At 41.1% G+C, this 17580-nt stretch overlaps 1 protein-coding gene and 1 long non-coding RNA gene across 2 annotated transcripts in view; one reads left to right on the top strand and one right to left on the bottom strand.

Moving 5' to 3' along the window:
* Window positions 1-199: 199 nt before the first annotated feature.
* Window positions 200-6172, bottom strand: LOC126078211 (uncharacterized). Its single transcript, XR_007517993.1, has 3 exons — window positions 5920-6172; window positions 3597-3763; window positions 200-2750 (listed from the first exon to the last, which is right to left on the bottom strand). It is a non-coding gene; the product is annotated as an uncharacterized LOC126078211 (long non-coding RNA).
* A 308-nt stretch (window positions 6173-6480) lies between these two features.
* The window catches only part of PDE6D (phosphodiesterase 6D), a 63354-nt gene continuing 52254 nt past the window's right edge, over window positions 6481-17580 (top strand). The window contains exon 1 of the mRNA XM_049888449.1: window positions 6481-6720. Coding sequence (XP_049744406.1) covers window positions 6671-6720 — 50 coding nt within the window. The 5' untranslated portion in view covers window positions 6481-6670. The remainder of the gene's footprint in view (window positions 6721-17580) is intronic.

The following is a 17580-nucleotide window of genomic DNA, read 5'->3' as shown; positions in this document are numbered from 1 at the left end:
CCAGTAGAGAGTGCCACCCAGTAAAGAGTGCCATGGGAGGGATGGCTGGTGTCAGAATTAATAAAGATGGCAGAGAGAGGAGGCATGTCTGACCTCCACCTCATGGGAATCAGCCTTGGGCTGTTAATCTTGATTCTCCTTTCCCCTTGTGAAGTAAGAGGAGGTCAGACAGTGCCCCCAAGCTGTTTTTACAAGGAGGTATAGGGCAGAGGTATGTGGCTAGACCTCTCTAAGTGGGCCAAAGAAGTCAAGATATTTGTGTCTCATGTGAATGCTCATCAAAGGGTGAACTCAGCAGAGGAGGATTTTATCAAGTGGATAGAAAGACGCATTCCATGGAAACCAGTCATCTTCTTTCCCCAGACACTCCCGTCATTGCCCAATGGACTCATGAACAAAGTGGCCACGGTAGCAGGGATGGAGGTTATGCATGGGCTCAGCAACATGGACTTCCACTCACCTAGGTTGACTTGGATACAGCCACTACTGAGTGCCTGTACAAATGGTACAGGGGCAGTGTCTGACCTCCTCTAACTTCACAAGGAAGAAGAAAAATAAAGATCAACAGCCCAAGACTGATTCCCATGAGGCAGAGGTCAGACATGACCCTTCTCTCCACCATCTTTACCAATTCTGACACCAGTTGTCCCTCCCACAGCACTCTCTACTTCTCTACTGGGTTTGATAATTCACTGCAACGGCCACACAGAACTCACAGACAATACTCTCGATTATGGGGTTTATTAGGGAAGTAACAGGTTACAGTTCAGGTTCAGGAATGCTCAGGATACGGTTCTTTGGTCAGGGCAGCCTCTTCCTAGCTGTGCTCTCAGGCAGGCCTCTGCCTGGCCCTCGGCCTCTGCCCTGCTCAGGCAAGTGTTACAAAGCTCTTTCAGCTCTGCTGGTAAGTGCCTAGAAGCACTCCACTCCACCAGCAAGCCAGCTTTCTTGCTCTGTAGGCTGGGAAGCCCACCACACTGTCTCCTGCCAATCTCTCCTGTTGCCACTTCTCTGCCACCACTTCTTGCTGACTTCAGTGTTAGTGACTTCTCAAAGTCAGTCTCCTAGTTCCAGGAACTTCTCAGTGCAGGAATTCCAGGTTCAAAGGACATACTCCGCTCTTGACTGTTCTTCACTGGTGGTGGTGGGGTCCTCTCCTTCCTGCTTCTGGGATGGCTCATTTCAAGCCCAGTGGGATGGCAAAACTGACCGATCCCCTTGGTGGGCCACAATTACCCTACTTCCACAATCCCACCCAATCACTTAGGTGGGAGTTACCAGACCATGGCGAAAAAGGCCACACAAAAGAGATCCATCACACCACAGTACCCAATTTGCCAGTAGCAGAGACCAACACTGAGTCTTCGGTGCGGCATCATTCCTCCTGGTGATCTGGGGGCAGGTTGATTACATTGGGCCGCTTCCATCATGGAAAGGGCAGCGCTTCGTTCTTATTGGAATAGACACTTACTCTGGATATGAATTTGCCTTCCCTGCATGTAAAGCTTCTGCCAAAACTACCACCAGTGACTTACAGAAAACTTATCCACTATCATGGTACCCCACAAAACATCGCCTTGGATCAAAGGACTCACTTCACAGCTAATGAAGTGTTGCAGTGGGCCCATGCTCATGGAATTCACTGGTCTTATAATGTTCCCCCATCATCCTGAAGCAGCTGGTTTGATAGAATGGTTGAATGGCCTTCTAAACACACAATTACGGTGCCAGCTAGGTGGCAATACCTTGCAGGGTTGGGACAATGTTCTCCAGGAAGCTGTACATGCTCTAAACTAGCATCCCATATATGCTGCTGTTTCTCCCATAGCCTGGATTCATTGACCTAGGAATCATACACTCAGATTCTAGATGTCTTAGAAAATATTGCTGAAGACCAGACACAAAAAGGAGGTACCAAAAGAGAAACTGAAAACATCGCCAATAAAATGCAAATGCTAGAGTATGTATTTATGTTGGTTATGTGGACTAATATATTGCATCATTTTCATTGGACAAGTCAAGCTCTCCAAGATTTAGAAGTAAATTTGAAGACATGCACAGCTCTCTACCAGTCATTAACAGGGAATTTACGTAATTTAAGAGAAAATTTTGACAACACAACAAAACAAATCCTACTGAATATTGATTATCAAGCAGTTCACTGTTGCAGAAGCATTAGCAAGAAACAAATAAATGATGGAAGTGTTCCAAAATATTGTTGAGTGCCAGAGATCAATTTCATGTGACCACACACTACACCATCATTGACAAACTTGAATCTTGCAAGAAAAGAAGGGTGAAAGTATAGGAAGTTCTTTCAAATAGATTTTTCTTCTTAAACAACATGGATATACCTGAGGAAGAATGCATGGAGGCATCCAAGAAATTAATGCAGGCTTATCCCAATGACTAAAATACAAACCTTTACAGAGAAGCATGACAATCTCATTCTTACATGAGAACTAAGTTTACAGATTCGGGAAAGACAAATTTTACTCACGTAGGCATGTATGATTCCATAATAGAAGATAAAATACAATGCATATTTGCCAATGTTGAAAATTCTTTACACATATTCCTAACTTTAATGATCCCAAACTGTACAACAGAATGCTCATTTTCATCCTTAAAGAGACTCAAAACCCCTCAGCATACAACAATGGTTCAAGAAAGGCACGATTCATTATTCTTATTATGTATGGAAGTAGATATTGTTCAGCAGCTTAATTGTGATGAAATCATTGAAGAATCTGTAAGAGCAAAGAATAGAAATGTTTCTAATTATAACATTTTAGAGGTGAAATATCTATCTAAAAATAAAATAATTTGTTGTAATATGTTTTCTGATCGTTAAATTTTCTTTTATGACATCTTTTCATTTGTTCATTTATAATTATACCATTTATAACAAAACAAGCATCAGAATTGAAGTATGAGGCATTTAAAGCAAAATTAATAAGTCAATTTTTCATTGTGGGAGATCAACAGAATTTTACATTGATTGTTGAAACAACTAAGCTCACTGACTTATTTTCTTTGTTGTAAAGTACGTGGCATATTCTTTTTGTAGAAAATGTGGTATATAGTATAAATCTTAGTTCCCCACAACCACTCAATATTTTATAATCCAGCTCATCTCATTCCATTAAAGTGGCATACGCCACTTCTGCACTCCATATTATAGTCGCATTTAAAAAGAAATTACATCATGGATAGCTAAGACACACACACAGATATTGTTATTTTTAAGTGCCGTCTAGTCGGTTCCAACTCACAGCAACTGTCATGGATTGAATTGTGTCCCCAAAAAATGTATATTAACTTGGTTATGCCATGATTCCCAGTATTGTGTGGTTGTCCTCCATTTTGTGATTGATATAATTTTCCTATACGTTGTAAATCCTAATCTCTGCCTGGGGTTAATGAAGCATGATTAGATTACGTTAAAAAGGATTAGGATAGGGTGTAATACCCTTACCCAGGTCACATTCCTGATCCATGTAAAGGGAGTTCCCCTGGGGTGTGATCTGCACCACATTGTATCTCTCAAGAGATAAACGGAAAGGAAATTGAGCAGAGAATGGGGGACCTCATACCACCAAGAAAGCAGCACCAGGATCAGAACGTGGCCTTTGGACCCAGGGTTCCTGCATGGAGAAGCTCCTAGTCCAGGGGAAGATTGATGAGAAGGGCCTTCCTCCAGAGCCGACAGGGAGAGAGGCTTCCCCTGGAACCGATGCCCTGAATTTGGACAGGTAGCCTACTAAAAAAAAAAAAAATTTTTTTTTTTTTTTTACTAGACTGTGAGAAAATAAATTTCTCTTTGTTAAAGCCATCCACTTGTGGTGTTTCTGTTACAACCAGTACTCGATAACCAAGACAGCAACCCTATGTACAACAGAACAAAACACTCCCCAGTCCTGCACCATCCTCACAATCTTTATGCTTGAGCCCAATGTTGCAGCCACTGTGTCAGTCCATCTCGTTGAAGGTCTTCCTCTTTTTCACTGACGTGCTATTCTACCAAGCATGATGTCCTTCTCCAGTGACTGGTCCCTCCTGATAATACTCCCAAAGTATGTGAGACAAAGTCTCGCCATCCTTGCTTCTAGTGAGCATCATGACTATACTACTTCCAAGACAAATTTGTCCTTCTGGCAGTACATGGTATATTCAATATTTCTTTACTAACACCATAATTCAAAGGCATCAATTCTTCTTTGGTCTTCCTTATTCACTGACCAGATTTCACATGCATATGAGATGATTGAAAACACCATGGTGTGGTTCAGGTGCACCTTAGTCCTTAAAGTGACATCTTTGCTTTTTAACACTTTGAAGAGATCTTTTGCAGATCTGCCCAATGTAAAGCGTCTTTTGATTTCCTGACTGCTGCTTCCATGGGTGTTGACTGTGGATCCAAGTAAAATGAAATCCTTGACAACTTCAATCTTTTCCCTGTTTATTGTGATGTTGCTTATTGGTCCAGCTGTGAGGATTTTTGCTTTCTTTGAGGTGTAGTCCATACTGAAGGCTGTAATCTTTGATCTTCATCAGTAAGTGCTTCAAGTCTTCTTCACTTTTAGCAAGCAAGGTTGTGTCATCTGCATATCTCAGGTTGTTAAAGAATCTTCCTCCAATCCTGATTCCCTGCTCTCCTTCATATAGTTCAGCTTCTTGGATTATTTGCTCAGCATACAGATTGAATAAGCATGGTGAAAGGATATAACCCTGATGCACACTTTTTCTGGCTTTAAACCATGCAGTATCACCTTGTTTGGTTCAAACAACTGCCTCTTGGTCTAAGTACAGGTTGCTCACGAGCACAATTAAGTGTTCTGGAATTCTCATTCTTCACAATATTATCCATAATTTGTTATGATCCACACAGTCAAATGCCTTTGCATAGTCAATAAAACACAGGTAAACATCTTTCTGGTATTCTCTGCTTTCAGCCAAGATACACCTGACATCAGCAATGATATCCCTTGTTTTACACCCTCTTCTGAATCCGGCTTGAATTTCCGACAGTTCCCTGTCCATGTATTGCTGCAACCGCTTTTGAATGATCTTCAGCAAAATTTTACTTTAGTGTGATATTAATGATATTGTTTGATAATTTCCACATTCTGTTTGATTACCTTTCTTTGGAATGGGTACAAATATGGATCTCCTCCAGTTGGTTGGCCCAATAGCTGTCAAACAAATTTCTTGGCATAGACGAATTAGCACTTCCAGCGCTGCGTCCGTGTCTTGAAACATCTCAATTCGTATTCCATCAATTCCGGGAGTCTTGTTTTTCGCCAATGCTTTCAGTGCAGCTTGGACATATATATATACCCATTGCCCTCAAATGGATTCTGACTTATAGCGACTCTGCAGGACAAAGTAGATCTGCAGAGTATCACATCTTTCTCCTGAGGAGCGGCTGGTGAGTTCAAATCACCAAACTTTTGATTAACAGCCCAGCGCTTTAATCACTGTGCCTCCAGGGCTCTATCATATATAGATATAAATCACATATCCCGATAGAATGTGTGAGTAAACAGAGGAAGGTGCACCACAGATTGTCAGCATTCAGGGCCCTCATATGCCTTAACGCGGCCCTGGACTCAGGGCCAATCTAACTCTGTCCCAGCTTGCTATGACCTCTGGCCATTGTCTTCACCTCTCTGGGCCTCAGTTTCCTCACATGTAAAACAACAGGGGTTAGATTAGCAAATTCTCTAAAGTCACTAACTGTATCGATATTCTGAGTTTACAATCCATATATTTCCCAGGCCAGTGCATGAACACACCAGAATCCCCTGCAAACCACGTAAAAGGCGCCCCAGACCAACATACAAGCACAATTTGAAGGAGTCATTTCGTTAGTCTCATGGTTAAATCAGTGTTTTTGTTTGTTGTTTGCAGCCTTACCGTGATTTGCAGGAGAATGCTGAGTTTCATGTAAAGAGAAGTTAGTTCTTTGTGGGCTGTCATTTTCATTTCAAGGGGAAGAGGGTCTTCCTGCCCGGTCTACAGTCTCCGATTCCGAAACCAGAGAGTCCTGACGGCGAATTTATGAATTTGCAAACCCTAAGAGGGACATACAGACGAACGGGGTGCAGGGAATGCTGGGATCTGTAGTCCCTGGGCCTCTTTGTTGCGTGCCGGGATCTGTGGTTCCCGGCAGTGCCCCTGGAATGCTGGGAAATGTAGTCTCAGCCGCATCGCTTAGTGCAACCTGCCTTCATCTCAAAGCCCTGCTGTACCCAGCGGCAAGAGCAGGCCCCTGGAGTCTCTGAAGCCAACATTCCCCTGGGACAAACTCCAGGCAACAACTCCAAGTGAAATATTTGTCCTAAGGGACGTCCCCGGGAGGGCTCTTCCCACTGGCGCTCCCCATCCCCCTGCGAAGCCGCTGGATGTCATTATTGGTTGATCAGGATGCCAATCGCCGAGGCGGGCTTTCCATTGGCGGAGGGGCGGGCGCTCGGAGGCTACGGGGAAGAAGAAGGGATAAGGAGCGGGAGCTGAGGGGAGAGAGAGGCCGGTCCGGATCTGGCCGCTGCCGCTGCTCGCCCGAGGTCTCCAGGCCGGGCTGCGGCTCCGTCCTCGGCTCCTCGGCATCATCTCCGAGGCTCCGCCGGGCCAGCGTGTGAGAGCCGCGGGCGGCGGCCGCCGCATCATGTCAACCGAGGACGAGCGGGCCAGGGAGATCCTGAGGGGCTTCAAACTGTATCCGCCCGGGAGCGGGGCGGGGCGGGGCCGGGAGGACTGGGAGGCGGCCGCCCCCTGAGGAGACCAGCCGCGCGGGGGCCGCGCCGGGTGGGCACCTGAGGAGAAGGGCGCGGGAGGGGCGAGCACAGGACCGGCGTCCCGGACCCCGGCGGGGACCGGCGCTGGAGGCGGGCCGAGGGGCGTCCTGAGGGAAGAAGGGGACGTTGACGGGAGCCCGGGGGTGGAGGCGCGGGAGCCCCGGGAATTGGGCCGGGGGAGGCTCCGGGCGTCGGAAACGGGTTTCGGGAAGGCCCGCTGGGTTCTGAGCTCCAGCCGGGACCCCGAAGTCGGACAGGGGCCGCGACCCGCAGCGGGTGGGGGCGCGGTGGGCCCCCTCGAAGCCCAGGAGTCTCGTTGGCGGGAAGCCCACGGGGGGACGCGGAAGGTGACTTGGAGCGAGTGCCCTGGTGTGGGACAAATGCGAAGGCTTGTGTTCCACTCTCCGAGCCCCCTGCCCTTCCCCGCCCCCGCCTTGTTTCCACAACTTCTCTTCCTCACTTGTGGCTTCTCCCAGGGCCGGAGGAGAGGAAGGTGGGGCAGGAGAAGTCCTACATCGACCTCATCTAACTCTGTCTTGGCCTTTTGAGGCGCTGGATGGCCACTGCTTCTCCCCTCAACTCTTCCGTTTTCTTTCCAGAAAAAATGAGGACCCTAAACTGTGTGTGAGATAACTGGATGTGCTTTGGGGTTTGCCCTGGGACTCCTAGCAAAGGTATCTTGGCTTGCTCCTGTGTTTCCGAAATGCGTAGGCATGGTGGAGCTGTCCAGCAATGAATTGATGACTTTGGGGATACCGTAGGCTATAGTAGGGTATAGAAATCATTGCCACAGGCCAGTTGTGACACCCCTTTCGTCACCTTCTCTCTTTCGTGCAGTAAAGAAGCTTTGTGTTTTCATGGAGTATTAATCTGTAACTATATGATGCGGATGAAAAAAATGCATTCTTGTATGTGGCAATTTTACGTTTTCCTGCTGACCTTAAAGTGTCCTTACATCTAATCCATACAATGTGAAATAGTGTAAAATTTCTCTCTCATTGAAAAATGTAGTCATCACTTCAGGGCTCCCCCCACCTGGGAGGTTTAATGGAGCACTGGTCTCTGAGCTGCCTGGTGTGTTTTCTCAATGCCCATTTCACCCCTGCAAATTTGAATTGTTTGATCATCATCAGAAGACAAGTTGGTAGTAATTTTTAGGACACAAAATGAGAAAAAGGTACAGGAAGTCTTGGATGTACAAATGACATTTTTTAAATGGAAGTGGACCCAGTATGCTTTTTTTTTTAATTGAATGCTGTATCACTTTTGCGTGCTGCTGTTCATGATAAATTTTTATTACTTTTCCATAGTGATGTTTAGTGACAGCCTTTTCTTATATGCTCCATGTACCTTTCTCTTGTTAATGAAGCCTGTAAGTAGATAAGGATGACTGTAGTGTTAGAAAAGCCCGGACATGAGTTTTGTTTTTCCCTTAAGTAATTTATATTGTTCTTTAACATGTATGTTGTAGACAGTAAGCCAGAGGGTATGGAAAGTTGACAGATCTCAGAAACAATACTTTTGTCTGATTGGAATTAGCTTAATGCTGAAAACAAGAAAGGGTCTTTTTAATGACTTCTGAACAATGTGGAAAGGGAAAGTTTGAGCTTGTCACCTTCAGTGTTGGCCCTTGAACCTGTTGAGAAAGAGACTGAGAGACAAATATGGGAAAATAGTAGAAAGCAGAACCTGTGTCAGCCACTAAAAGAAAAAGTGGATTAACCAATTCAGTGATGACATCAGTGCGTCTAGAAAAAGGCTTTCAGGGAAAGTTTGACCTGTGCTGACAAAATCCTGAAGCTCAAAGGAAACAGCCACATAAAAATGTTAGCATGGGAGTGATGCTTTACTTATCCTTTGGTAGCTTTTATTGGCATCTGAGGATTAAGAGAGAAAAAGAAAGAAGGGGTTTTAGGATTTGGTAGTACCTTCAAGAAAGAATAAAATTAATGTTTTAGTAAGTTTTATTACTACAGTAGAAAAGCTCCATTGTATTCTCCCAGCAACAGTGTTGGTGGTTCTCATTTTCCCATATCTACTCTGTCGGTCTTTATTTTCCCCCAATTCGGACAATAAATGATACCTTGTTTTAGAGTATATTTCACTGGATTTCTAGATCCCTGGGAAAGTAATTTAAGTAAGGTTTAAGAGCCTGAACTACTCTAGAGATACACTGCATTGGAATCTCAGCCCTGCACCCCTGGTTATGTGTCCCTGAGCAACTTTTATAACCTCTGCCTCAATTTCGTCAACTGAAAATGAGGATAAATAATAGTACCCACCTCATAGGGTTGCTATGAACATGAAATGAGTTGGTGTCTAAACCTTTTAGAAAAGTACTTGGTGCGTAGTAGGCAATATGTGCCATTGTTGTTATTATTACTATAAAAGTTGCAAATCTGTTTGATCATTTCTTTTTCTTCTGTTGACTGCTTATTGGTATTGTTTTTGCCCATTTTACTATTGAATTGTTTATTTTTCTTATCGCTTCATAGGTGTTCTTTATACGTTTTAGTATTAATCCTTTGCCTGTTAGGTGGTGGTACAAATATCTTCTCTCAGTGTATTGTTTGTCTCTTTTTTGTTATTGTTGAACAAAATTTTTAAGTTGTTGTCAGATTTATCAATATTTTCCATATGGCTTCTGCATTTTTGTGTCTTGTTTAAGACAACCTTCCTTATCCCAGTATTAATGAAATATGCTCTTATGTTTTCTTCTCTTTTTAATTAGCTCTTTAATCTGTTTGCAATGTCTTTGTATGTGTGGTACATGGTAAAAATCTAACTTTTTCTGCTGTTTAGATAGCCAATTGTCCAATACTGTTTGCTAAGTAATTAGTCCATTGTCTGCCCACAGCTTTGAAATGCCATCTTTATCATATACTAAATTTCCATAAAACCAAAAACCAAACCAAACCCCTTGCCATCCAGTCGATTCTGATTCATAACAACCCTATAGGACAGAGCAGAACTGCCTCATAGAGTTTCCAAGGAACACCTGGTGGATTTGAACTGCTGACCTTTTGGTTAGCAGCCGTAGGCATGGTTTTATTTTTGGATTATTTTTGTTTCATTGATCCATTTGTCTCTTCCTGTGCCCGTACACATTGGCTTAATTATTACAGTTTTATTATATGTTTTAGTATAGTTAACAGTATGAGCAAAGTGTGTGTTTAAAGTCATATTGTAAGGTCTTTATAAGCGTTTATGTCTCTATTATTCACACAGAGCCTTGCCTATATGCCCATAGTAGATACTCAAAAAGTATGAATAACAGTGTCTTAATCAGATATTGTCTTTGTGTCTGAGAGAATTCAGTATAAGCTTTTATACTTGCCTAAGTTATTTCAAAAATACATCATTTTTAAGATTTCTTTCTTATATCGCCTTCACCCCACCCCAGCTTGTACACGTTAAAAGTCCTATATTTCTTTCTTGTTTGTTAAAAGCATAACATTTCCTAAATTGTAAATTAAAGTTATAAATGAAATGTGATTTTCCTGCAAAGGTTTTGGATTTGATTATCTTAAGTAGCTGATATAGAGATTGATGTTTGTATCCTCCTTTCTTCATATCATTACATTCAGCAGTTATCTGTTGGGTGATGATTATGTACAGGACACTGTGTACTTGAAGGATACAAAAGTCATTTGGTCACTGTCCCCTCCTTCTAGTTTAACCATTTTTATGTCATTTTGGGAGGGATATCTTCAAATGCAATGCATTTTTAAAAACAGTGTTTAATATTTCTAATACAAATTCCAGCCACCCAGTAATAACCGTTGTTAACATTTTAATGTCTTAATATAGCTAATATATAATATATTTGCTTTTATAAATATGGAATCATAAATATTATTTTATAACTTGCTTTTTTTACTTAATACATTTGACATGTTCATAATTTTCAGGGATAGTTAGAGTGACGCATTTGTCACAGTCCTCTTATACAGCACTGTGTTGCCTATTTACTATTCAAATTACTTTTTCCTGAACATAAATATATAACTTTTACAAATTAGTATCAAGAAACTGACAGATAGGCTTAAGAAAGAATTATGCTTTTATGGTTTCATTTTCTTTAATTCATCTGGAATTTGTTTTATTTGTATAATATGAAGTAGTGATCTAACTTTTTTTAATAGTTAGCTAATTTTCCCCCATGTCTTTATCTATATTCCAGATATTTATATAATATCCAAAACATAAATCACTTCCTGCAAATCAATAAGATAATGAACTCAAAATGGACAAAAGATACAAACAGTTCACAGAAGAAAAATACAGATGACCAATAAATAAAGGGATGCTCAACCTTACTAAAACAAGTTATTCCTTTTCTCCCAATTAATTGACAAAAATTTAAAAGATTAATAATATACAGTGCAACTTTTGGGAGAAAGGGTCACTCTCACTCTGTGTGTGTGTGTGTGTTTAGCCTTTATGAAGAGTAACTAGTATCTATCAAAAGTTGACATAAAACTACAGTACAGCATAGTAGTTACGAGCATGGGTGGTGGGTTCAGACTACCTGCCTCCACCATTGTGATCCTGCGCAGAGCACCCAGTCTCTTTGAGCTTGAGTTTCCATATCTGTAAGATGAAAGACAACCTCAGAGGGTTGTTATGAGAATTAAGCAAGATTGCATATAAAAAACTGAATACAGTGCCTGGCACATAGTAAGTAATGTTAGCTGCTTTTAGTATTCATTTTATGAATAATATTTTGAATAATAACAATGGGATTAATATTACTGCGAAGCCGTTTATCTCTCTGAGGTATAACTGGTACCTTCACACTATTCTCCTACCAAGAAATTATAATATTTCTGCTTTGCCTCTTTGAAGAAATGATTCCATTAATAAGCACTGATATATACGTAGTATTTATTTTGTTGTCTAGTAAGTAATCACACTCCAGTTTATGGTAGGTTAGCAAAAAGAACTAGTTTGGCTCAGAAGTTTTCTGAAAGCACTGTCATTTGTGGTCTTACATCCTCTCGCCATAGTTTGGTCCTGGATCCCCCATATTCTCTTTTTCATAGCACCTTGATCTTTGACTTAACTTCCAGTCAAAAATAGTTGACTTTACATCTTCTGTTCACGTAGGTTTCCTTATTAGGAATAGAAGACTGTTGAACTTTTCTTGAATGTCACAGTTGCCCAATAAAATTGCCTTGGTCAAGTGTTAAAGTGAAGTTTTTGATTTCCTAAAATACAGTTTTTGCTTAAACCAAAAAAACCAAACCCACTGCCGTCGAGTTGATTCCAACTCATAGCGACCCTATGTGACAGAGTAGAACTGCCCAATAGAGTTTCCAAGGAGCGCCTGGAGGATTTGAACTACCGACCTCTTGGTTAGCAGCCGTAGCACTTAACCACTATGCCACCAGGGTCTCCAGTTTTTGCTTATCAACCCAAATTCCGGAAAAGGAACCAAAACAAACAGCTTCCATATAGCCACTCAACACTGTTTGATCACAGATTGCCTAGTCATGGATTTCATGGAGATTGTGATTGGTAGCTCGTTTTTCTAGCATCCTCACAAATGGGCTCTGAGAAGTTATTATTGCTATCGTGAATGGATTAAATGAGTACAATGTCCTACTGGGTTGTTACTTAGGATTTTTTGTTGTTGTTACTTCGGATTTTTAAACAGGTAGTCCTACTTTTGCATTTTTGAGGGGAATTTGAAATATAACTAGATATAGTCTTCTTCAGACTTCAGAGTTTCTTTCCAGGAGTATATAATATAGTTTAAGGAGAAACATTATAGTAACTTTTGGAGAAATGGGACAGAACATGGTAAGACTCCCATGGAAAATTCAGGTTGTGTCATTACTGTATTTGATTAAGTACCAGCAGTGGTGCTGGGGCAGGCAGCTCCAGGTTCTGATTAGGCTTGACCTCTTTTGCCTCTCAGGCCTCACTTGTCAGCACTCCTATGGTATGAGAAGACTTACCTTCGGAATGTTTGTCCCTATTCCTGAGATTTAGCATCATAGGAAAGAATTTTAAAGGTCATCTTGTCCAGAGGTCCAGCTGTTCCAATCAATTCTTGAATGCTTAAAATCAAATTGTCAAGATATTAAGAACAGCATTCTTTTTTGCTTTTGACCTACTGGTAATTTTGAAGTTGGGAAGAAGAACAAATATATTTTCTTACAGTCCAGTACTGTAAAAGATCTCAGTGGATTGGACTAAAAGAAATACATTGTTTTTGGCAAAGAAAGTATTAATACCACCATCGACTCGACACCACTGGGTTGTTTGTTGTTTTGAGGAGCACATACAGGGAACTTGTTTAGTTTCCAGTGAAGAGGGGCAGGGACAAGTTGGAGGAGAGGAAAGGCACTGGAAATGTGCCATACATACAACAATTGGAGAACTAATGAAAGTTTAACTTAAGGATAAAAAGAGTTGGGTAAGGGATACGAATGAGTGTTCTCTTCCAAAGTTTAAAAAGCTGTTCTAAAGAGGAGGCATTAAATGTGTTCTGCGTGGCTCTCAGAGGAAGTACAAGACTCAAGGGTAGAAGTCCTAAGGGACAGTGTTTAGCCTGGTTTCTAACAGAGTTCTCGCACGCCCCCCCCCCCCCCAAAAAAAAGATACTTTCCGGAAAGTGTTTAGGCAGCAGATGGACACCTGTCAGTCAGGTGTGTTGGAGAGGAAAATTATGTATGAAACCAGATAAGGTATTAGAGTAGATGAACTCCAAAAGAACCCAAATCCTTTTCCAACACTACAATTCTTTGGGGTGGTAATAACCTTTCTTAGTTAACAAGGACTGTTTTCAGCCATTATGTCTATTGAGATATGTTCCGTGCCTAAAATAGGCAAAACATTTTTTTTGTGATTTAATGTAATAAAAGCATATGATTTCAAATAACTTTTTGCTTTTCAGACAACTCTTTCTTAAGTACTCAATATGGATGAAGTATTTGTTTAGTGCATTTTGGCAATATTAATTCATAATCTAGGTGAGCAGTTATTGCCTCTGAATTTAGGTAAAGTCTGGAGAACTAAACATAAATAGCTCTAATAGAAATAACACTGTAAATATAGCCACAAGAAAATGGATGGACTAATAAAATCTGAAGAAGAACAGGGCATTAGGATTGGAGGAAGACTTATTAACAACCTGAATTATGCAGATGACACAACCTTGCTTGCTGAAAGTGAAAAGGACTTGAAGCATTTACTGATGAAGATCAAAGATGACAACCTTCAGTATGGATTATACCTCAATATAAAGAAAAAAACCCTCACAACTGGACCAATAAGCAACATCATGACAAACGGGGAAAAGACCGAAGTTGTCAAAGATTACATTTTACTTGGATCCACAATCAACACCTGTGGAAGCAGCAGTCAAGAAATCAAAAGATGTGTTGCATTGGACAGATCTGTTGCAAAAGACCTCTTTAACATGTTGAAAAGCAAAGATGTCACCTTGAAGACTAAGGTGCACCTGACCGAAGCCATGGTGTTTTCAGTCATCTCCTATGCATGTAAAAGCTGGATGATAAATAAAGACCGAAGAAGAATTGATGCCTTTGAAGTATGATGTTGGCAAAGAATATGGAATATACCATGGACTGCCAAAAGAACGAACAAATCTGTTGTGGAAGAAGTACAACCAGAATGCTCCTTAGAAGCAAGGATGGCAAGACTATGTCTCACGTACTTTGGACACATTGTCGGGAGGGATCAGCCCCAGGAGAAGGACATCATGCTTGGTAAAGGAGACACCACTACCACTACCCGTAAAGTAGAGGGTCAGCAAAAAAGAGGAAGACCCTCAAGGAGATGGATTGACACAGTGGCTGCAACAGTGGGCCTAAGTAAGCACGACAACGATTGTGAGGATGGCACAGGACTGGGCAGCGTTTTGTTTTGTTGTGCATAGCGTCGCTGTGAGTCAGAACCAACTCAATGGCACCTAACAACAACAACAATAAAATCTGTCTTGGAAGAAGTACAGCCAGAATGCCCTTAGAAGCAAGGATGGTGAGACTTCATCTCATGTACTTTGGACAAGTTATCAGGAGGGACCAGTCCCTAAGAAGAACATCATGCTTGGTAAAGTAGAGGGTCAGCAAAAAAGAGGAAGACCCTCAACAAAATGGATTAACACAGTGGCTGCAATGATGGGTTCAAACATAGCAAAGTTTGTGAGAATGGCACAGTGTTTCATTCTTTTGTGCATAGGGTTGCTATAAGTCGGAACCATCTTAATGGCACCTAGCAACAACAGTAATATCTGATTTTCTTATAAAGAAAAAAAATCAACCTCATTGCTGTCAAGTCGATTCCAACTAATAGTGACCTAAAGGACAGAGCAAAACTGCCTTATAGGGTGTCCATGGCATTTCTGCTGTGTTCGAACTGCTCACCTTTTGGTTAGCAGCCAAGCTCTTAACTACTATGCCACCAGGGCTCTGATATTCCTATAGTGCTTTTCAATTTTTCAAAGCACTTTAATACAGTATTGCTGTATCATAACAACCTGTATATTAGTATCCCCATTTTATAAATGAGGGACATCATGCTTGCTAAAATAGAGGGTCAGTGAAAAAGAAGCAGACCCTCAATGAGATGGATTGACATAGTGGCTGCAACAGTGGGCTCAAGCATAACAACGATTGTGAGGACAGTGCAGGACTGGTCATGTTTCCTGCTGTTATACATAGGGTCACTATGAGTCAGAACCGACTAGAAGGCAACTAGCGACAACAACAATATAGATGAGGGAATTGAGGATCAACAAAGTTGTTACTCAGATAAAGGTAGACCCTTAATCTAAAGCCTGGTTTGTCTTTCTACAAAATTCACATTCTCTCCAGTCTACCATGAGGCCTCTCTGGGGAATTTATTTTTGTTGCTGTATTATTGATGATGAGTTAGAAATTTTTCCTTGGTATTTAAGTCACAGTGAGATTTATTTTTCACTTGAAAATTATTCTTTTCCATTGTGGTCATGTCCATATTCTTGTTTTCCTTAGCTCTTAGATGTAGGGGATAGTTTTACTCAGTTTAAGGAAGAATTAATACACTTTCCGGAAAGCATTTAAACAATACATGAATGAATTTCGTATTTTTTAATTTTAAACACAGTTCCTCTGTAGTGAAAAGATGACCACTCATAGGAATCTGATTAGCAACTGATCACGGTCAAACACAGGAGAATGTTACCTAAGTCTGATGAGCACAAGATTGTATCTGTATGACTTTGTCCAATAAAATTACTCACAAAATGTATCCCACAAATAAGTGGTCTTCAGATGAGCAATTCAGTTCTTGTCATTTGTAGGAAAAGGAGAGAGAATGTCTGGTATCCCTTTGGACCTCGGCACATATAGGCAAATATTTCCTGGCTTTGTTCAGAATAGACAAGGTTACCTTGTGACTAGCTTAATATATTTCAGTTTCATTCTGGAACCTTTTCCTTTAACCTTTATGAAGATATCAAGTGAAAGTATGTTGTGACTAAGTTTTAGAACCAGCTCTAAGGTTCCTATTATAGAGTGATATTATGCATTTAGGGTTAGTTTTAAAGATTTCCTTTAAATACTATGGACTAAGATGAGAATGTAGCACTTTTCTCTGTAATTGTATGATAAAAAATGTGGAGTAGCAAATGGTATGGCAGTCATTACTACACCATGTGTGGTACTGTTACTAGGGTGACAGTTCTATGTAGAAAGTACGGCTCTTGGACAGGTCACTGCTAAATGACAGATTCAGAAAAAGGAGCTAAATCTGAGAATCCAGCCTGAACACTTTCACAGAATAAAAAGTGAAAAATGTAACCTTAAGCCCTAATTGCTTTTGAGCCATCTTCTGTGCAAAGAGCAGAAGCAGAGCTGGGGTCTGGTCCTAATACTGCCACTTACTGGCCGTGCATTCAGGCATTTATTAGCTGAATCTGTAAGTGCCAGATACTCTGCTAAACCCAGGAGATACAAAATAATAAGCCAGTGTCCGTGCCCAGAGAACCTTTTTTATATAAAAGAGAGAGAGAAAAAGGCAGTAACAGTCAGAATACAAGGTGGTAAGTGCCTGGTAGTTTAAAGTGCTGTGAAATCTCAGAAAAAGAATGACTACTGCTGCAGGCTTGTGGAAGACTTCAGGATTGTCGTTTGAGTAGCATCTTGAGGATGAGTAGGTGTTCAGCATTTTAATCTTCGAGATACATGGGAGGAACAGAGAGGAAGGAAAGTGATGTCATGAAGATGAGGGAGGAGAGTGTTTCAAGGGGGAGCTGGCTTGAGAATGAGAAGAATGAGGACCAAAAACAAATCCTTGGAATTGCTGGAAATTTCATTCATTTGCGAATATTTGAGACTCTACTGAGAGTTCCATGATACCTTATAGACCATTAGTGATCTTTTCAAGAATGCTGTATAGCTGAAAAAACCAATTATAATTTGCCAAGATTAGGAAATGGGTACTAGATGAGGGAATAAAGTCAGCACGAGTAGATTATTCTTTCAAGAAATCCAGTGTCCCAGGAATTTTAAAGAACAGGAATCACATATTTAACCTGCCTGACTTTGTGCAAGTTGCTTAACGTCTGTAAGAGAAGGGTAGTGCTGGCTCCATCTGCCTTACAGAGACGGTAAGAAATTTGAATGACACAATACATGCCAACCATAACTCTTCAAATGCTTTATGCTTGTTAATGTATTATGACAATTGTCTATCTGTCCTTGCTTTGAAGTTCAGGGTTACTTTCTATTTTGCTAATTTCTGAGTGTCTGAAAAGCCAGAGTCTCGG

This window comes from Elephas maximus, chromosome 6, assembly GCF_024166365.1.
Source record: "Elephas maximus indicus isolate mEleMax1 chromosome 6, mEleMax1 primary haplotype, whole genome shotgun sequence".
In the NCBI taxonomy this organism is placed as follows: domain Eukaryota; kingdom Metazoa; phylum Chordata; class Mammalia; order Proboscidea; family Elephantidae; genus Elephas; species Elephas maximus.
This window is presented reverse-complemented; position numbering and strand designations above follow the sequence as displayed.